Raw genomic sequence first — 22,549 nt, 5'->3', positions numbered from 1 at the left:
AAAAAAATTGTACGGTATTCTCACATAGCAACTTGAATTTTTCTCAACACCAGTTTGATTATTCAATAATAAATGAGGATAGTTTATGCTTACAACCCTTTGAAATAAACAGTTTTTTACAAGCTTAAAAAAGTGTTCAATGTTATAAACAAGTGAATATTAGTGAAGTTTTTTTTTTGAAAAATAAATAAGAAACAAATGTTGGATTGTCAACCAAAATATTTTGCTCCTAGTTTGATATCCAGTCATTTAAGATACAATAAAAACAATTATTCAATTCATTTTAATTTATTGGGAATGTAACAAGCTTATTAACCAACCCACAATACCCTAACCAACGTCAACCCCTACCCCTAAGTGGTTCATGTACAATATTGCAAAACGTACAAGCAATTTGTTGTTGTTGGGGTGGTTAAAAATATATCAAATTTGTTTTCTAATTTTTAATACAGAAGTTTGATTCCAGTGAGAATATATCTGCACAAAATAATCAAATAATGCAAAATGTAACTAAATTTATGCTGTTAAGAACACAAAAAAGACCAAAGTCCAATAGAGTTGTATCAACCAAAACGATCGTGAAGTTAAAATGTTATTTAAACTTAGGACTTGCTTGTTTAAGACCGAGGCTCGTAAAACAAATACTCAGTGCACTAAATAGAAATAATGTTGATGAAATGGTTAAAAATAATGTGTAAAATTAGGACTTACGTTTTTAAAAAATCGGTTAAGAACTAAAACTTTAAAATAGAACTTGATTTCAAAAAATTAGAGTTTATGATACTTACTATTCTAATAAATCTTTAAAATGAACATTTATTTTCATGAACTTTTGATAATAAAACGACCTTTATATATAAGACTGTCAGTTTTAAATTAGGACTTATACTATTTAGAACAATCTCAAACCATATCGAAAGACAATGTTAGTACTAATTTTTTTTTTCACAGAAATATCAACAGTTTCGCTCGACGTGGCGGCAACTGGATAAAAGATTTCAATTTGAAGTATGCCGCACAAAACAGAAAGAAAACTATTTTCATGTACGTTTAGTAGTGCTCACTAACCAAGAGATGGCGCTGAAACGAGAACTTAAATTTGATATCTATAGGATGTGGTTTATCTATGGTTATAATCACAGACCTAATTGTTAAAATGGTTCGTGATTGTGCAGTTTATGGAAGAGCGGATCATTTATTTCCGGATTTAACTTTTCCCAGGTAAGCGTGGTTATATTTTAAGTCAGGAAAACAAATTTGTTTATTGCATGTGTCGGGCCAGTTTCTTTGTTAGTATTATTAGGTAAGGTAAACTGTTTAACACACTACAAACGCGCGTCAGGTAGTGTGATTTCGAGAGTTGGTGTAGTGATAGTTTAAACAGTGCTCAGTATCTATGGAATAATTAAACTCCTCATTCAATAAGTTTCTGCAGGGCGCTGAAGCTTGAATATGCAACAGTAACTAAAGTATTGGCATTTAGAAGAAAAAAATAACACCAAATTTGTGAAAAAGTCTTTAAAAACCTGCAGTCGTCCATTTTAGTGAAGCTAGGTCGATTTTTAAGAATATTACCGCCGTAGAAAACAAAAACCAGTACCGAAATCAGTAGATTCTACAGCCTCCTTCAAATGTTCATGTTGCCTTCATTAGTATTCAATTTTTGCCATTTAAAAGCTAGTTTTGCCCGTCTGTACAGTGTTAAGTAGAGGATATTTGATGTATAATTGGAGATTTTCCTATAATATATAATTCTCATGATCTTTGATACTTTTTTTGAACAAATTAAAAAATATACAAAAACTTAAAAATATTTAGGGTGGCAATATTTCAAATATTAGATTTATAAAAAAAAATGATTATCAGTCTTATAAATACTATTTTCTTGGAGATTTTTTCGTCCTAAGATATTGTCGCAGTTCTTCGACGAATATGAACATCATAGAAGAGAATTCTTTGACTAAAAGACGGTTTGGAACCCACTCTAATTTTAGATCGACATTGAGAATCCAATAGAAGGTACATTTATTTGGATCGTTCTTGAATTCTTCTATTATGAAACCACCAGCACCATTTTCCCCTCTAATACAATAAACAAAATATATTATAAGATATAAACGTATTAAATGTAACTATTTGTAATAACAATGCCCGTTACACATTTTTTTATGCAAAATTTTCAGAATTTATTATATCATTCGCCACTTTTAGTACTTTGGAATTTTTAGTTAATAATAGAATATCAATTAATCCCCTTAATTTTTTAAAATATAAATAAAAAAAACAATTTAATCATCTCATTACCAGATAAGTATTAGTTCTTCTTCTTCCATTTATTTTAAAGCTTGCCCCATCTTCTTCAGTCTCAATCTTAAGATGTCAATAGATACCTGCTGATCTTTTGGCAATTGGCTCGAATGCTTGTGACTTCCACTTTTGTCTTCTTCTCCTTACCCATCTAGTCACAGGCCTGACTAATATCAGACTGGATTTTCTGTCCCAGAGGGTTACTCCAGCTACTGATCTAATGGTTTTCATCCTGCTTGTATCCGCTCTCGTTTCAGTTGCATATGGCTCTTTATTTATTGTCATAGACTTTATCTTGAGGATAGATACCTTCATATTGAACTGTTTAGCCATTTGGTTGAACCCGAAGAGCGTTCCTTATAGATTGTTTTCGTCTTCTGCTGTGTAGCATACAATTTTGAACTCGCTTCTACCCATCATGTATCCTCCTCCTTCTGCAGTTTGGACTCCGTATATTATGCTGTCTAGGACAAGGTTGGAAAGCATTGAATTCAATACTGTCATCCTATATAATTCTAATTGTTATTATAAGTGTGTTGTCGTATGTATTCTTGTACTGTTTAGTGAGTTTAGTTCCTTGATTATTTGTATGACTTTTTCACGTTTCACCTTGTTTAAAGGCCAACAAACCATAGTAAGGTCGGTTTAATATACTCTAAACATTTTCCTATAATTTGTCTCAGTATAAATATTGCGTCTATTGTGTATGAAGCCTTGTTATTCTTCATTTAATTATATATTTTGCGAGAGGTACTTTGTTAATATCCTTGTTAGAAGTCATTTGTCTTGGTAATAAATTGGATCTTTCTTATGAATATGGATGGTGATGCTGGTTTTCCACTCACTGGGCACTGTACTCGAAGAATTTGTCAAGATGAATAATGCTGTCAGTTCCTTTATTAGTAATTATTTTTGATTATTGCAATCTATATATTTGCTGCATCAAACGTGACTTATATTCCAGTAGTTTTAATCCTATTTAGTTAAAGATTCTATTGCATGGACTATTTCATCAATTAAGGATGTCTACAACTATCTTGCTAACTGCTTCTTCTTTTTTTATAAACCTTCTAGTTGAAAATTTTTTAATGCAACAAAAAATGTCCCAATAACTACATTTTTATTCACCTGGTAACCAACTATTAGTTTTTGTACACAAATGAATTATTTTTGGCAAAATCAGTCAATTACTATATTATTAAACAAAAAATAACTTACCTAGTTATCTTGTCTATTTTAGGAACAGAAGGGTGTTCTGTTTTACAGGAAAATATAACAAAAGCATTGTCCATTCTAGTGAAACGTCTCAAGTTTACAAAATCTCTACTGGAGACGAGACCTTTGGCGGAATCTTTAGATATCGTATACGTTATATCCGTATATTCGTCTATTGTTTGTATTTTATATGTTTCTTTAACGGAAGTGTTCCATTTTGTCATGTCACATTCCTTATAATATAATTCTTCTACAAGGTACTGCGGTGATGCATCAATTACAGCCTAACAAACATAATTCGATTAATATATACATTCAGTCAATTCAATTCAATTCAATTGAAATCGATGAAATCTCAACAATGCATTCTTTATTTTAGTCTATATGTGGAGTGTACTTTCCAGTAGAAATAAGAAAAAAAAATTAAACAACGAATCACATGTTTATTGTGTGCGATCCTTAGGTCTGCTCTGGACCAGAGGGCAAGTTTATTGATACAACATCACCAGAGCTCAGGGTCTATAGATCTCACAAAAAAACATGAACCTTTTCCCACTTTTGATTTAGATCTTCCAATGTTTTTTATAAATTACATTCTATTTGCTCTATTAAAACTGAAAAATAATTTTTTTCTCCCTTTTTCATTTTTTGAATTATGCATTTATGTAAAAGTATAGATATGTATTGCAAAATTATATTTCATATAAAATAATGCTTTGGGTAAGCAAAATAGATTTGGAGAATTGAAATTTCACTATTTCAAAAAAACAGATGTTCTGATGTCTATTTTCATACTCAAATATAAAAAAATAATGAAAATAAGTACAGGTAATGTAAGTTAGTTAGTTCAGTTATGGTCCTATGGACCGCACCGGGGTATAATATCTCAAAGTACCAATTTCCAAATTTGAAAAATTCTAGTGTTCTTTGATGAAGAACATTTTAAAGAAAAAAAATACGATTATCAGAAATGATTTAAGTTTGTTATCTGTCAAATGGTATCAGAACTAGGTTATTAGATAATTACTTAGGTGTTCGGTTTTCTGGCAGGTCACTGCCCCATTAAATACTGTAGATACAAAAAAAGGAGTATATGTATTTTGGAAGTAAAACAATGAGATGAGGAGTCTTATACAAAATATCTTTTAGGTACAGATGCAGAAGGATAGAAAAGACAAAACAAACCATCCACCTGATACTGTTATCAATACTTATTTATTGGGGATAAATATCTTCTCTAATATCTTCAGGGAATTTTCATAACTAAAATATTTAAAATAAATATTGCAAGATGAGTAAATATGAGGGTCTAAACAAATCAGTGAAGGAGTGAAGCACAGGTAATTAAATGATATAAAAAATATTACCAAATTAGATATATGGGAGACGTTTTTGATGAAAAAGTTTGTAGGAATATATAAATCATCAGCCTAGTGTTTTGATACAGGAGAACAAAGAAAAAAGTGAAACTGAATAATAGGTTTTATTGATATGTTAAAAGTACCAATTTCCAAAAATTCCAGAGTCTTTGTTGGAGAATGTATAAGAAAAAAGTCGAAAATAAAATGAAATCGGAACTAGTTTAATGAGGAAATTGCTGTGGTTTTCTGTTTTCTGACAGGTCATTACTCTGTTAAATACTGCAGATTCTGTAAGCAAGCCGTTGAGACAGCAGAGTAAATGTTCTGCCCATATTGAGCAAAACATTCAGATACCCCCAATGAGTAGTTAAAAGTTAATACGAAAAAACTGCTTTTGGAAAAGGTCTATGAATTTTGGAGGTAAAACAATGAGATGAAGAGTCACGCAGAAAATATATTTTTTTAGGTATAGAGGTGTTGTTATCAATATTCATTAGCTGGAATCAAATAATTTTTTTGTTACTATTTTCCCGACACCTCTAACACCATCTAACAGTACTGAAAAATGAATGAAATATGAAGAGGGCATTTTCATGCCTGACATATTGAAATAATATATTGCAAGAAGAGTAAATATAAGTATCTAACCAAATCAGTAATAATTTTAGCGAGTGAAACACAGATAATTATTGGATAAACAATATATTACAAAATTAGTAATATCTGGAGAGACTTTTTTTATGTATGTAGGAATATATTAAAAATAAACCTTGTAATTTTGACACAGGAGAACAAAGAAGAAAATAGAAATCCAGAGGATAGGAGAAACACAATAAGATAGAAACATGATCTAGCAAAAAAATAAAAGTGATAGATATTTGTTTAATAGTGAATATTGGAAGATTTTATTTGCTAAAACCTCTTACAACTTACAAATATTCAAATCTTAGTACATAGTGCCCTAAAAAAATTAAAATAACCTCAAATAGTTGGAATAAAAATATCAAAATTTACCTGTAACTTAAATATTTTCTTATTATTACGATCAGCAGACACGAAAATTTTATCATTATTTTTTTCAGTGTGAAGTGTCCAGAGACTGTTTTTAAATAGATTCCACGCCTCCTCGACGGTAGCAGAGGCCAACTTCTTGTAATCATGTTCCTAAAATGTTCATTAAATAAGAAAAATCCGCACTTTATACCATATATGTTGATATACTCGCTATATTTAAGATTAGGTTTACTTTTGATTTTAGACAATTTTTTTTCAATTCCTTTTTTGGAATATTTTTAGAAAAATAAACATACTTTAGAAATTACTCAAAGAACTACTTTCATTATAGACCCCTATGGTATTAACAGAGTCGATTTATTTCATGTTAACTTTATGATTTTGATTTAGAGACACTTACCATGTTACAAGAACAACACCTGACCCATCGGGTGTTGTCTTATAAACACCTAAAAGCTTTTTTAAAAGTATAATGTACTTCTTGAATATCAGATAAGAGATATTAATCAAATTGTAAAATTATACGAATGAATTTTAAATCATTGAAATCGGAATAGAATTACAAAGTTTATTTGAAACCTGCTAAAATTGTAGTGAAATATTTTTAAATAAATTTATAACCACATAAAAACAAAAGCATTTGCAAGAAATTGTGGCAAGATAAACTTCATTTGAATAGTTCAGTAACTTGAATAATAAGTTAGATACATCAGTATCAATAAAATTAGACTAGATTAACTAGTTTTGTATTATTAACTGCAATTTTCTAGTTTTAGTAAAATAAAAACTATTAACGATGAATTATATACCTCTTTCCTTGATAATCGAACAGGATTGTATAGTCTTGGAGGGTTTGTTTGTTCAACTCTATACAAGGAGCCTTCTGGGGAACCTTGTGGAGAGTAAAAATTACCAACGCTTTCAGTATAAACAGATGGAAGCCCTTGAACGTAACTTCTTATAAGAGGAGTTCTTTCAGTCTCTCCAGCTGAAAATGTCAAAAATATAACATTAAACTGCTACACTAAAGAGGAAAATAGTTTACTAGTAACCATCTTACCTATAACATATCTATTTGCATAATTTTCTTGTGGAATAACCCGAAAATCTAAAAACCAGGCCTCGCCCCAGGCAAGGATGAATGATACTAAAACTAACAATACTTCAAATACAGGTTGCGAGGAATGTGGCCACTGAAATTTCAATACATTCAATTACTAATCATTTTTTGTCATATATTTATTATTGTACTCAACTCACATCAAAATAAAGCACTTTGGCAATAAGAAAGCCACAAGTTCCAGCTGTTGTAATCTGTAAGCAATAATGTTTTAAGCTAGAGATTATTTCAATCAAAACAATACTTCAAGAATAATGTGAAATCAGGAGTAATAGTTGACCTTATTTACACAAATTTTTACATTCTCGGCCATTCAGTTATATTGCCAAGCATAAAATTAGTAATTTCTTAATTGATTGCTTGAATAAATAAAAAAGGGCCTCTCACATAGCATTTTTTTTGATAAGGTGGTTGGTCTTCTCACAGGTTACTACCCCATTAAATACTGTAGATTCTGTGAGCAAGCCTTAGAGATAGCGGAGCGAATGCGCTGCTCATATTAAGGAAAAGACTTGGATACCTCAAAGGAGTAATTTTAAAACTTTGGAAAGTGATATAGAAAACCTGTTTTGGCATGATTATTTGTATTTTGGAGCAAATAATATCTTTATTACTGTTTTCCTGACAAAAAGGGCTCTTCAAAAAAATTCCTGAAAACCATTATCAACACATTTTTTTTCCTATCGTTTCAAGTCAATAGCAAATTGTTTGTGTAGTAATGTCACTGTCAGTGTATTCCAATGATCATAAATTCAATTATGGCGGCGAGAAAGGTTGGTGTAAGCCTCTCGAGTGTGCATCAAGTACGGCAGCAGTAGGAAGAGACTGGATTACTAACGAAGAAGACCTGGTTCAGGACAATGCAGCTAGAGTTGTTCTCTTTCTCGTTTCTAGTGCTTTGAGAAACCTTGCAGTCACGACAGTTTCCCTTCAAAATCATCTGCCATTTTCCCGTGAACACCAGATTGCTAAGTTGAATTTTACACAAGAGCACTTGCATTGTTTTCCAATGAATCACGTTTCTGTCTTACTAGCTCAGATATATGTATGTGAAAGAGTGTCATAATGACGAGGCGAGAGATATACTCCAGCGTGTATTGCCGTGAAAATTCCATTTTGTAAAGTATCAGTTATGGTACCTGATGGAGGTTCTAGAAAACTATGTTGTACCTTTCATATTTAATCTTGGAGACGATGCAACTTTTATGCATGATAATGCACGACCCCATATTACTAAGATAGTTACAGATTTCTTCAAGAGATTAAAATAATGCTAATTGTTTGGCACAGTTCAGACACTTAAGCCTCATTGAACACATTTGGGATAGGATGGGAAGACGTTTACGGAGACATATGCTAGCCCCCAGAAATTCTAGAGAGCTTCGCAACATACTGGTGCAGGAATGAAACAATCTTCCACAGAAAGTGATCCAAAATTTGATACAAAGCATGCTTTGTTGTTTGTAAGCTGTTATCACTGCCAGATGAGGGAATACTCACCACTGAAGGTCTTAAAATTTCTTTTGTTTCAACAAAAATCATAGCAAAGTGAAATTCATTTTCATTAAACTTCAAAAAACAGAATTTTTTTTTCAAGCAAACAGTCAGCAAACTATATTACAACCAAAAAAAAATTCAAGAAACATAAAAATTTTTCAAGTAACTCTAATTTTATGCTTGACAGTGTATTTCTAATGATGTAAAATTTTTAATGGGGTAAAAGAAACATGGTGAGACACTATATAATGAATATAATGTAATGAGACACAAGACATTGTTTTTTACCAAGCACTTAGCTTAATAATTTACTGATAACAACTGGATATTGTAATAAAAAGAGACCTAAATGGTGTTCCAGTGAATGTACTAGAAAAAATCATATTTCAGAAACAAAATCACACACTTACTGATATTATAATCCAGTGACTTTTGTAGAGTGCTGCATAAAATATGGTTAACATACAAAATCTGCAGAAAGCTACTAACACAATATCAAATAGAGATGTCTGTATATTGTAATGTATCACTTGTTCTGTTAATGCCTTAATGATATACTGCCCATCTAACTACAAATAAATATAATATTTTCAATACAAATACATAAGCGAAAAATGAGCACAATGGAAATATTGTTTTAAAAATGAAATATTATGCTTTGTTAACGTTTTAATTATGTCTCAAATAATTGAATATTACTCTGTAACTGATAAAAATATTAAAACGATAAGCTAATTACCATAACACAAATGATCCACATCAGAGATGTAAACAAAAAATCAAAAGTAACAAATAAACAGAAAAATCTTCGGATGTTGGACATTCTTCCATTGGTTCGTTGACCAGCCAACAAATCTTCCGAAATAATGTAATCCCTAACGGAATGTGCTGTGTTAACACTATATGAATATGCTATAAAAATAGAAGAATTTGTTAAGTCCATATTTTTTTCACATTTAAAGACAATAAAAAACAAATGGTTACTATAAAAATTAATTTTTTATCATATATATTTGTTTACTCACAAACATCAAGCGGAGATTGTGCATTATTACTTTCAGATTGATTGTAGTTCAAAACATTTTCTTGGTCAGGAGTGGTCATTTCTTTTAGTGATATTGACAAAATATTAATTGTTTCTACAACAGCAATTCTAATTCTAAACTTTGGTGTAATCTTATGAATACTTTTATAACTTGATTAAGACATATTTTTAATAAAAAATTTCAGTTTTATTTTGGAATACAATACAAAAGATAAAATGATGTAAACAGATGATAAATGTCAAACACATCGCTATAGCTTTCACGTATTCTTTTGACGTGATACAAGTAATAGCATTTGTCATAGAACTACAAGTATATTAAATGTTATAAAAAATGAATGAAGGATGGATAGAGCTAACTAACTCATTCATATAGGTTATTTCGGGTGCATTCCACTAAGCACTCACGACCATCACGTTCACGTTTCTACTCCACTTAAGTTCAGAGCGTTATAATCGTAAACCAAAATAGAATGGCTTACGAGGCGTTTTAGGCGTTGAGATAAATATTAACGAACGTCAAAACAGAAATTCTTTAGTGGAGTACTTAGCTGATTTACATTAAAGTAAAATCAAACTATAAACAAAGCAATCAAGACACGAACATAACCTAGAATTTTTTAACATTTAATAGGACATTTCGACAATACGCGAATCGTCGGTTTTGCAGATTTCTGCGTTTAACTACCAAATGGCCAACGATAGGGAATAATGAAGTAAATAATAAACAAATAATTAGATAAACGAAGAAAAAACAAAAAACAATTATGTACCATATCCCCAAAACATGAAAAGAACCGTTTTTATTTGCAGAATCTTTCTTTTTTGTTTCAAAGTTCATATAATTATTCGTTTTTTTCTTTCTTCAGCTTAAAACCGTACAACCCCAAACCAATCACCACAACCCCAGCCCTGCCGAGGAGCAATTCCTATATCAGGGCCAAATCCAATTAATCTCCTCACTATGAAAAATTCCACAACCCACCAAAAAATAACCCCGTCGAATTTCTCTCTCTCTCTCTCGTACACTATGTGTTGATCAGCTGATTTTGATCCTTGCACCGTGAACAAAGGACTTTTGATTATGCTTCCTTATGATTAATGAACAATTTTGTGAAGTTATTTCAGTATATTATAATTAATTTTTCTTTTGTTATGGAGTAAAATGTGATAAGCTATAATGGTAGTGGTAAACTTAGTTTATATCGTCTGTCTGTAGTTTGCAATAATAAAAATAATAGGAACTTGATTGAAATTTCACATGTAAGAAGAGAAAAATTGTTGAATTTAACAGGGCAGACGTAACCATAACCAAAATAAAATACCTATGCATTCCTTTGTCCTAATAATTTCATATCAGATATGTGTCGTATTTATAAATGTTAATTAATTTTGATATGTTGTCCTAGGATTATGATTTTTTTACGATCATACGAAAATTAAGTAACTATTTATGTCCATATTTATATATATTTAACAATGAATCGCTAAAAATAAACGGGTCCATATTGTTCTCAAGGGGTATGTATAGTTTTCGGGCACTTTGTCTCTAAATTCATAAGATAGTTACTCATGTTGAATTCTTAAAACTATTCCTTACGCACAGTAATACTTTAACCAAATAAATGACTCAAAAGATCTTTCGCATAGTTATAAATTGTTTTCAACGCAAGGAGTTTTTGAGGTTATGTTCTAAAATAACCCTCTCGTGTTAATTGATATTAAATATAAATATAAACTTTAGTTTTACTTTTCTTTGATGTACATACCATTTTTAAAATCTGACAACGTTATTTAAATGTGACTTCATAATATTATATCAATTTTTATAGTATAGAACTTTACATGTAATTTTGAATAAATTCACGATATATTTGTTAAATAAACTCTTTTAGGCATTATTCTTTTTATACCTTGTAATTTTAAAGTGCAAAATGAACTAAAGAAATCTTTTTCATCATTTTAATTCTGTTAAAAGGAAAGTAAGAAAGGCGAAATTCAAGTTACAGAAGATTTAATTTTAATTGCTTCATTTTATTAGCTAAGATTTACAATTTTTCGCTTTTCTAATTGTTACTTTTATAAAGGCAAGTTTGAGGGACAAAAGCGAGTTAATAAATTTGTACTTATACTTTTGTATCCGTAATTTAATTCTGAAAGGAGAAAGGAAGACCTCTGTTCGGCAAAACTGACGGTTTTTACGTTTCCAGATACGTTTACAAAAAATATTTTACATTTTACTTAACAAACTTGAATGGTTTTTGTTCCACGCAAATTAAATTACTATTCGTTACAAGCAATTAGCTATTTCTTTGAAGAGTAAATAAAATTCTTTCGTAAAATAGATAGACGGTTGGTCCAGCAAAAATAAAAATTAAAAAAATTGACGAAACAATAAATCCACACTGTTGCACATGGCCCGAGCACAGAACATAAGAAACTGGTGTGGCATTCAGGGTGCAGCAACAATTTTTCGTCGTGTCTTCAGATAATAGATTAGAAGTTTTGGACAAGAGAACACCTACACGCTGCAAAGTGTATGGTACTTGAAGAAGAAGTGATTCAAAACATCCGTCATGTTATATCGGTATTTGACAATGATGTATGGAAAAATTGTACACCACCCCGTGTGGACCTTGGTCTCCTCAATAATGGACCCCCATGACATTCTGTCCCTTGCCTTGGATCATCTCATTTTTGGCCTCCCACTTTTCCTTGCATTGTATACTTCAACATTCAAAACTTTTTTGAAATTCGGGAGTTTTCTACACGTTGATGTTCGAACCATTGGTTTCTTGGAGCTTTGATGAAACGAATAATGTCTTGGTTATGTACGTGGACGGTTTTCTCAGAATTATATGGGATTCTCAATTTATCTCCCATTTTTATACCTCCATATGTTCTCCTGGTGACTTTTCGTTCGAATATTTAAAATTTTTTTCATCGTACTCTGTCAACGTATAAGACTACTGAGCGAATAATAGTTTTGTAGATCAGTAGTTTGGAAGTTTGGTCTTCAGTAGACACATAGTTGTCTTTGAATTTAGCTTGTAGTTTCTATTCGTTCCTTGATGGATTATGAGCAGTTTGTATTGTCTTCTATCAGATTCCCAAGGTACTTGAGGTTGTTATTCCCTTGTCCTTGTCCCTTGTCCTTGTCCTCTCTATGTCTTCGAACACCTTCACCTATTTAGTTTTGCTTGATATTGGTGCGATGTCATCGGCGAAGGTATGTATTTGTGTCGACTTGTCAAACATTGTCCACCGTTGGTCAAAATGCTTAAGAATGAACAGTAATTATAAATCCCTTCATTGATCACGAATCGATCAATTGGTTGTCAATTTTAACTTGAGCGTTATCAAGTTTCCCAGCTTTTTAGGCACTTCCAGGTCTTCGAGGGGTGCAGTCACTTTGGATCTGTTGAATTGATCAAAGGGTGGTTAAAATTAATCAACATTATCTGACGTAACAAAAAGATTTCGCCAGATATTCTCCGATTTTAGTTTCAGAAATTTCCAATCTATCGTTCAATATACGGGTTAGGATTTTATATACCCTGTTTAACAACTGTAATTATTGTAGTTTGTTTTGTTGCCCTTCTTATCCACTACCAGAGGTCAAGTTGACTTGAAGTTTCTCAGCTTTCCAGTTTATGTGGATGATTGTAATATCATGTTTACTTCGACATCTCCACCATATTTTAACAACAACTTATATGGGTTCACTTTCTTCTCTGTAGATCTTGAAAATGTGCCCATCTTCTTTATATCGATTCTTCAAGTTGTCTGGCTTTCTACAAGCATTTATTGTTTCACTTAGTTCATTTATTTATTTCAGTGTCTCTATTTTCTTTCTCCTTAACAGCTTCTTTCACCCATTCCTGAGGTTGTTAATCTTTCCACATTACTTCGGATTCTTCGGTTCATCACTCTGCTTCTCGCTTCATTCTTTTATTCGATAATCTCTCTGTGATCTTTGTTAAATTATTCCTAGTTTCATTCTCTTTCTGTTGTCTGTTTGTGTCCTCACAATTTTTTCTTCAATAGTTGCCATAATTATTTTTCTCGAGGTGGATTTAAAGCAGCGAGATGATAATCTATGATTGTTCTATTTGTTGGATGTAATTTGACAAAGAAAACGTGGCTAAAAAAAGAGAGAAGAGCCGATGATAATGTGATAAGAAGAAAAAGAAAATTTAAACAAATAATATTATGTTGACGAGATGTATTTTTGTAGATTAAAAGACAAGACTTGATAACTAATATAAATTTTCCGTTGTCCATTAACATCTAACAATGACAATTACGTACTTTCCAGTGTAGAAAAGTCTTTTTCGATAAAACTAAAAGCAAATAATTAATTTAGAGAGACACCTAATTAACTTTGTTGGCTATAAATTAGAGAGGTGTATCTTGAAAACCGATAGAAAACTTTGAACGCAAACGAATTTCCAAAGTTTACAACATTCACTCAATATGTGAAAAGTTTTTTAGAGTCTCGTGGGAGTAAAGAAAGAGATGTGACTGGTAGACGGATATTCTGAGCCTTCGGGGCTACCTCGAAATTAAAATCCAAACTTTTTTCATACGGCTTCGGATTAAAGAACACCCGTCACGAAAAAAAAGTCTGTGGAAACGAGTCACTTTAAAACCAGAGGCGGATTATATCAATTATTCACGTGAAATTAGGTTTGATTTTCTTAAAAAATAAACCTCGCAGAAAAAAGTATTTCATTGAGAGGACAATGGAAAGTTTTTTAATCGAACACCTCGTAGAGGCGAAAAAATCATTTTTTTCTTATTCCTGAATCCTGAAAAATGTATTTTGACAATATTTTTGATTGAAGAGGGTTACAGTAATCAAAAAGGTCAACTTATCACCCTTGGGTGCTAAAACATGCATGTTATTTACTTGAAAAACACCATTCATTAAGTTTGAGCTAAAAACATAGAAAATACCTTTGGTTTTTTATTTTTTATAAAATATTCACACCATAATTTTGATAGAAACTTTTATACAGCAACTTTATCATAAAAATGTATCAGAAACAGAAAAAAGTATCGAAATCTTAATATATAAAAATTCAGTGTCCGTGTTAATGTTCCGAATCAACTCAAAAACCAGCCAACTGATATTCATGAAAGTTGGCTTATATATGTAATTTGGTCCGACTTAAATGATAGGATAGTTATTAATTATTAATAATTAATTAATAATAAACTGATCATCAACGTTGATTGTTGTTATTAATCGTAGTCTCCATAAGTCTGGAACAGATGGCGCCTTAAGCAAATTTCTTTACATAGAACTGTCAAATTTTGTTCTTTGCACCTCATAGATGGCGCCACACTTTAATGTGATATATTTTCTTAGAATACACACTATAGATGTCTTATTTTGCCTATAGCACTTAACGTCGCTTCTTTCAAATCATTCTTCATTTTGTCTTCGTTGCGTACGTTACTTCGAATATTTTTTTTACTTCTGACTTACAGTTATTCAGAGAACAGCGAAATCTATTCTTATTAAAAATTCAAATAGTAATTTTAGTAAAATGTCATCCAAAACATCCAACCTTAACGCCCATAGCAAGAAGACTCGATGTGCACGAGTTGAAAGAACTCATGAATCAGTCGAACAGAGAGCAGAAAGAAATGCAGCTCAAAAAATTCGCACAGCCGATTGTCGTGCACGAGAACAGAGTAATAACCGTCGACAATAAAAAGTACCAGGGTGGCACCTCAACAACACATAGATTCATATAGAGAACAAAACCGAGAAAATCATCGAACCAACCGCGCAGTAACACGTTTAATTATGAACCAGGCATCAATTACTCGGCCGATTCCAAAGTTACTATACAAATGAATCAAAATTATTTTTGAGTAAGACACGAAAATTTAATTCTTGCTTCCAAATTACGTCGTTTGGAGCATCCAAAATTTGTGATTTGTCATCTGATAGTCGTAATTTTGGGACAACATTCGAAAATTGGATCATTGATGCCAATGCCAAATGAAGATACAAAATTTCTTCAGATCTGTTTAATGGGCAATTGTGAAGAACGTGTAACAACTCGATGACAGTATAATTTCATCGAACAAGCAGAAGAGAGAGCAATTGTATTGTCATTAGAATTAATCTAGACACTCTAGTGGCGAGTTTAGGAAATGAGCAACAAGTTATGAGGTAACTACAACTATTTATAGAAGCTTGAACGAAAAACTTAGTTTTGTTTCTTCAGACTGTGAATAAGCTTTTAATTTCTTGAATTTAGATATAAAAAACAAGTTTCTTCGCCATTAGCAGCGCTGAGCAGTTGAATGTAAACTTCACGGTTAGCATTGACATGCTTAAAACCTAACTTCTATGACTTTTAGTTGAAAGACGTAATTATTCGTAAGATATAACGTATCAATAATATGCCAGCCCTACAGGTCACACCCCGTGCTGATAATGTGATAGCAGTGGTCCGAAATGGAAGTTCTTGTTCCTTCTCCCGCCGTTTGAAACGTTCGGTGGGTAATGAAGTTCTTGGTTGAAGTATTGGGTGAAACAATGTGGAAATTGCGATGTAGCATTTCAAACAACAGTTTGATTGATGTTTGATGATTCACCGTACAGCCCTGATCTAGCTGCTAGCAATTTACACCTCAAGAAATTTCTTTACTTTGGTGAACAATTTGACAACGACGGTGAACGGTTTACGCCCGGTATGTGAAGACGATAATTTTGTTAAAGAAACACGCGACAGACAGTACAACTGGGAGTGTTGGGGAAGCAGTACTGACAATCTCTGTCAGTGTGAGTTTCTATAGCAATAGCTACGAAATATCGATTACTGGTTATCACTAAATCATAATATATGGTGTGCTCCTGAATAGATGAAACGATTTCTTGTAGAAGATTAGAAATTCTTCGTTGGCTACAGAATAATTTCTAATGCTTGATCCAGACAATCGCGAGACACCTTTCGACACGAGTCTTGGCGATATGAGGCAACAGGTGTGCTAGTCTTCCACATTTTATTCATTCTATATTAACGTCGTCACGTCTTTTCATTTGCACCCAAAAAACGAACACACAGTTGAGCGTTCGCGTTCATTTGTGTATCCCCGCGCAGAGATTGGATCTAGCATAACCTGATTATAGTTTTCACAAAGTAAGTACGTGGAAATTTCATCAGGAGGTAGAGTTGAACCAAGGAGGGCCACCACCGGCACACAATCTTCTTCAAAAGATATAGAAACAGAAATAATATCATTTGATGTGGAAAGCGTAGGAGTTTTAAGAATTGGATTAGTTTTAAATAGACCCTGGTAGAATTTTATTATATTTGAATGTAATTTTGGGTTATCGGAGGTTTCTTTGATGTGTCTTCTACAATTGGTAACATTTATTTTCAATATATTCATGAATAAACTAAAATATGGATAAAATTGATAAAAAAACTAGTCTAACTATTAACGTAGCGAAGTCTTGTCAAACCGCCCTCGTATTTCAATTTGAATTAGAAGTTTTGTTTAAATCCTGAGAGGAATTCACAACTGGGCTTATATGTGTGATATTAACTAGTGCATATAACAATGTGGAATCAAATTTATTCAAATTGTAATCCGTAAAGTTATTTTCCAATTTGTAATGAAATATACTCGTCAAACTAAAATTAATGAGCGCTGTCATTAATGCATAATGGTGTTTTTGTTTTACTATTACGTTTATTTTATGTCGGATAATGGTTGTACGTGTGCTTCGTTTACTATACAAACTGTTTGCCATTTCAACTTAAATCGATATCAACATATTTTTATAACTTTTGGTATAATATTCTGATATAGTCCAGTGATTTTTGTTAAGAGAATATGTTGATGCCACATGTTTTTTTGTTCAGTACGTCAATACAGAGTTACAGAGAAAAATTTAGATCACGCGCGTGAGAAAACTCGTCCTTCTAAGCATCCACCCCCAGATAAATCCACGGATGGGTGCGGAGAAGGACATTCCACCAGCTCCTTGTCATTTCGACAGTTCTTCAGTCTCATTCGCGTCAAAGTTTCGCGCGTAGACTCCTTCCTCTCCACTGAACTCTATGGGAGATTCTGGAAAGTCTTATCTTTTTGTTAAAAGTTAGCTATACACTCTTGTCTTTATGGTCTGGACGTCTTATTGTGTGTGTTTCGCTACCTCGAGTAAACCCTTTCTAACCTTTTTCGACAAGAAAAGATCTAATACGAGTGGTCCTTCGCCTTGTCTATAGCTGCCTCCGATGTATAATTCTTGCTTATGCCTCACGATACACATACACTGATATGCTGACTTGTCGGCTCATATTTGACACGCCTCGCTCATGACGTCACGCTGGAATCAGAATGTTTCCTTGGCCATTAAGATTAGATTGGAGTTGAAGGTATTTATTGGGTTTCTGTGTGTTTTCCTTTTTATTTTTAGCGACTGTTATAGAGTTGATTTAAAATATTGTACTTTCTATTACGAGATACAGGTATTAAATAAAAATGTGTTTCGTTTTATGCCCCCCCTATGTCACATATATATAATTTTTAATATTAAAACATTGATTTCTTTAATATAGAAATTTGAATGATAGGTTTTAGGAAGAAATCATTAAGAAATTGAACTTCAAATTTAATTTCAATTTTAATAAGGATTTAAATTAGAAGGATAACCTTCTTATACCACTTCCACTTTGTTAAAAATTTATTATATTAATTTAAACAAAAACCTGAATTAATATGAAACCTAAAGCACGAAGATCCCTGGCAATAAAAGCCATTCCACATTCTAGACTTTTTAAAAGGGATTGATGGATCAGCTGTAAACACTGAGTTCGTTCTCCAGTATTGCAGCAAGAAAGGGGGACACAATCGATCCTTTGGGTCGCAATGTATACGAGACCCCAAATCTATATATATACAATATGAAATCTAGAACTATATACACACGTGGAGATGAAGAAGAAAAATGCTTCTCAGGTGGTGTCGGTGAGCTAACCCCCTCTGTTTGAGACTGATTTTGGCTTAAATAACCACTTGTTTGACTCAAATACTTCCGAGTCGGGTAGTGCCACTGCGAGCTTCTTCTTATCCTAGGCATAATCTGAGTCTCCTTCATAAATAGAATTTCTTCATTTAGACGCGAATAACTGCGTTGTTTATCGAGATATCAAGGCGTCCGGGCGACCGCGCCGAACCTGCTGTCTGCCGCAAAAAGGTTAGTTTGACGACGCCAAAAACGTTGATATTTTAGTCTCGTCGAAAAAATTTGTAATATGTATTGATCGCAGTTATTTAAGAACATTGAAATCTATTTAAGTAAATGGTCAATAGCAAAGGGTTAAACTCCATTCGAGTCCATTTTCGAATTGCCCCCCTTAACAATTAAATTGCCCACTTTGGGGCGTAGGCCCCACGTTGGGAAACAGCCAAGCGGTCAAAATATGAATATTTTAATTTTGAGGAAAAACTTGGGTGAAATTTATGTAAAGAAAAAAACCCTACAAAATTAGAGGTTATTTTTCAAGTTTAGTCAATTATTGACATCGCAAATTGAAAAAAAGTGGCTAAATTTGAGATTTTCAATTTTTAGCAATAAAAAATTGTTATTTTTAAAACTTTGTAGATTCCGATAGTTGTTTCTTGGATAAATAAAATTTTGAACTTAACATTTACCATAATTTAATTATTTATTGTAGATCAGGACTAAAGTTTATTGTCTTTTTAAAGAGTTGTATTTCAACTGCTCTATAAGAAGTAAATCCCTTTTATTAATTTAATTATATGAAAAAAAGTTTTACTTTACCCAGTTAGATCAAAATTTAGCAACTAGTTCATTGATTCTTTATTTGATTTATGTGGCCATGAAATTTTTCAGTACTTGTCACACATAATTTTTAATTAAAATTGATTACTTGTATCTAATTCAGATTTTAGACCGCACTCAATCACACGATTAGCGATAATTAAATGTAATTATTTAAAAGCCATTTTTCATAGCTTTAAACTGATAAGATTGATAAACTTTTTATGAAACATTTGAAGTACAATTCGATAAAAAGAGAATAAACTTCACCCCTTGTCGATGTGACCTTATATACCTGCAATAATTAATTTGAAAGAAAAAGGGTTTTTAGTTTAGATTTTTGCAATGAATTGAGTTATCTCAAATGTTTGTCTTAAAAAGAACTATAAAAATCTACGGGGTATTGATTAATAATTATAATTAACAATATTTATTGCAAAATATCGACTTAAATTTGGCCGTTTTTTTCAATTTGCGACGTGAAATAAGAAGACTTATATTTGACTCTATAAGCAGTGATGTATTCGCGTACTGAACAAGAATATGTAGCTTCCATTCGACATAATCACCAAAGAGATTGAGACATTTGTCATAATCTGTGGTCAATCTTTTCAATACCCTCTACAAAGAACGTTGCCGCCAATGAACAGACCTTGAAACTTCTGGAAATTCCGTAGACAAAGCAGTAATGGTGAATCTGCGGTTTTCTTTAACCATTCTGTCAACTCGTTGAACCAAGTTATCTGAAACGACAGATTTGCGTCCTTGGCCCCCTTCATCATGCACATAATTCAAATTTTCGACACCATTCACACACACCACCATCACTCATTAAGTTTTCCCCATACATACGACTGATTCTCCGATTGATTTCTACAGTACTATGGCCTTCAGCCTGTAAGAAACGAATAACATTTCGAAATTCACACTTGGCGGGATCATCAAGAATGGCGGACATGTTCACGTGGCTGTAGCACAACGCCGACTGACGCCTAAATGTCAACAATGGCGGAGTGTGAAGTACGAGAGCTTCGCATTCGTCTACTGCCCGCGTAGCGTCTGCACGGAACGATCCAAGGTTGGAAAAGAAAGGCCCTTGTACATTCGGTTGCGATATTGCACACAAAATTATGTATATAAATGGAATGTGTTCGCAATTTATAAGTCCTTGTTGGAACAATATGAAAAATTGTCATTTTAGTTTAAAATTTGATTAGTCTCATATTCAAATTGACTTACCTGTCATTGCCCAAATTTATATAAATTTCATTAGTCCAGTTTTGGAGGTTTTCACTTTCAAGGAATTCCATCCAGTTATAAGCAGTATCAATATCATAATCAACGGTTTGATTCGTTCAATAATTTACTTTTTATTAACTTAAAGCAATTTCTACGTAGAAAATTGTGGAAATTGGAGTGGTATTGTTGAATCAATTAAATTCATAACAATGGTTTTGAAGTACCTTCTTATTAAATTAATTATTTTAACTTTAATCTTTACTATTGCGAGCTAGACGCTCAGCTGAAACATTGAAAGGCGTAGAACTAAAAATCGATTCCGACTCTATAATTTTTACACAAATTATATTTTATATAAGTGAAAAACAAGAAAGTAAGGTTAACTCTCATAAGCCATAACTATCCTTTTCAATTTTATAGGATACCACTAACACTCTATCGATAACTGTCAAATGCTGAACGTAAACTAATATGCTAAAATAATCTACGTTAAACGGTATGTAGCATAAAGTTTCTGCGCCAGTTATCCGCGCATCCTAGCGTTAAAGTCGCACTCTACAAGATGGCTTCACAGAAAGAAATTATTCGTATTATTATTTATTTATATCTGTCATTTTAAGCCAATCAGATGCCTTAACTTTGACAGGTTGCTATAATATTGCTATAACCTTTCTATACATTTTTTGGTCACGTGACTTAAATGCGAAAGTAATGTGGAAATTTCCTTAGCTTGACAGCTGTCACGTACGAATCTTGATTTTATACGAGCAATCACCTGAATTTTGACGCATGAATTTAAAAACACCCTGCATATAATTTTTTTCACTTCCTAGACCTTTTTATTTGTTTTTCTTGATGATTCGTTTTGATTTTGGGTCTCTTTTAAAGAGCATTAGTTAAAAAAAAAGGAAAAAATTATTTTCTTTGTTTCTGAAATAAAAAATCCTTCCCAAGGTCGAATGACATTATTATTTTGTTTTTGATTTGAATTTCTAAGGTCTTGTATTCAATAATTTCATCATTTTATTATAATATTCTTCTGATGTTGTTATTTTCAGTGGGTTTGGGTTCTTTGTTGAGAAATGATGAAGTTCAAAGTTGACAAAATGTTTATTGAATAGAGTTTCAGAAATTACCGTTTGAATCGTTTGACAATACTTGTTTTGATTAATAAAACTCTTGTTAAACATTCGTCGGATGCTCAATACTTAACAATTCTTGAGATTACAATTTGGAGCATGTTTTGCCTGTCGCCATTTCATTTCGCTTTTTCACTGTCACGTGAACATATCAAAAAGTGCTTATCGCTTACCAACTTAACTAAATTAAAAATTAACATGAACATGGTTACCAACTTTGACTGTATATAAAACAAAATAGTGTGAATTAAGGTTGGGATAGGTCGAGTCAGCTGTCAATTCGATCAATTCTCAACATCTGCTTCTGTAATAACAGTTTTAGTAGGTTCATCTGCTTTCAAAATCTCAATATTTTTTTTAAAATTGATGATAATTTTTCAAATATTAGACCCTTCTTTTATTATCAATTTGTCAGAAATAATTTTTTTTACTAGAAATATTCTGTTAAAAATTTGCGATCTAATGGGCTAATTCTGTACAAAAATTGTTAGCGGTAACAGCGCCGTTAATTTTCAAGATCGATAGATATTACGAAAATGTTATTCTGCATGGATAATAATATTTTGGTTGTTAAAATAATGACGACCATAACGACCGATTGTTCAGAATACGATTTTTAACCGCGATGTTAATTTTCATTCAACATTACGATGTTAACTACATCGATGTTAAATTTACAGCTGATACGAATAGTTATACAGAAAAACCCCATAAAGCTGAAACTTCATTAATTTCATTGGATATTCCAGTAAAAGTGAAATGTTCAGTCCAGTTTGATTTTATTTTATTTGTATT

The 22,549-nt window shown here is 32.0% G+C and overlaps 1 protein-coding gene across 1 annotated transcript; it reads right to left on the bottom strand.

The window, feature by feature from the left end:
* Positions 1–287: 287 nt before the first annotated feature.
* LOC130892872 (steroidogenic acute regulatory protein-like) lies at positions 288–10,056 on the bottom strand. Its single transcript, XM_057798555.1, has 9 exons — positions 9,540–10,056; positions 9,254–9,426; positions 8,925–9,083; positions 7,158–7,211; positions 6,958–7,090; positions 6,707–6,885; positions 5,898–6,047; positions 3,526–3,806; positions 288–2,082 (listed from the first exon to the last, which is right to left on the bottom strand). The coding sequence occupies exons 1-9, from the start codon at positions 9,616–9,618 to the stop codon at positions 1,878–1,880; spliced, it is 1,413 nt and encodes a 470-aa protein (XP_057654538.1). The 5' UTR covers positions 9,619–10,056; the 3' UTR covers positions 288–1,877.
* Between the last annotated feature and the right edge of the window lie 12,493 nt (positions 10,057–22,549).

Source organism: Diorhabda carinulata, chromosome 4, assembly GCF_026250575.1.
Source record: "Diorhabda carinulata isolate Delta chromosome 4, icDioCari1.1, whole genome shotgun sequence".
Lineage (NCBI taxonomy): Eukaryota > Metazoa > Arthropoda > Insecta > Coleoptera > Chrysomelidae > Diorhabda > Diorhabda carinulata.
This window is presented reverse-complemented; position numbering and strand designations above follow the sequence as displayed.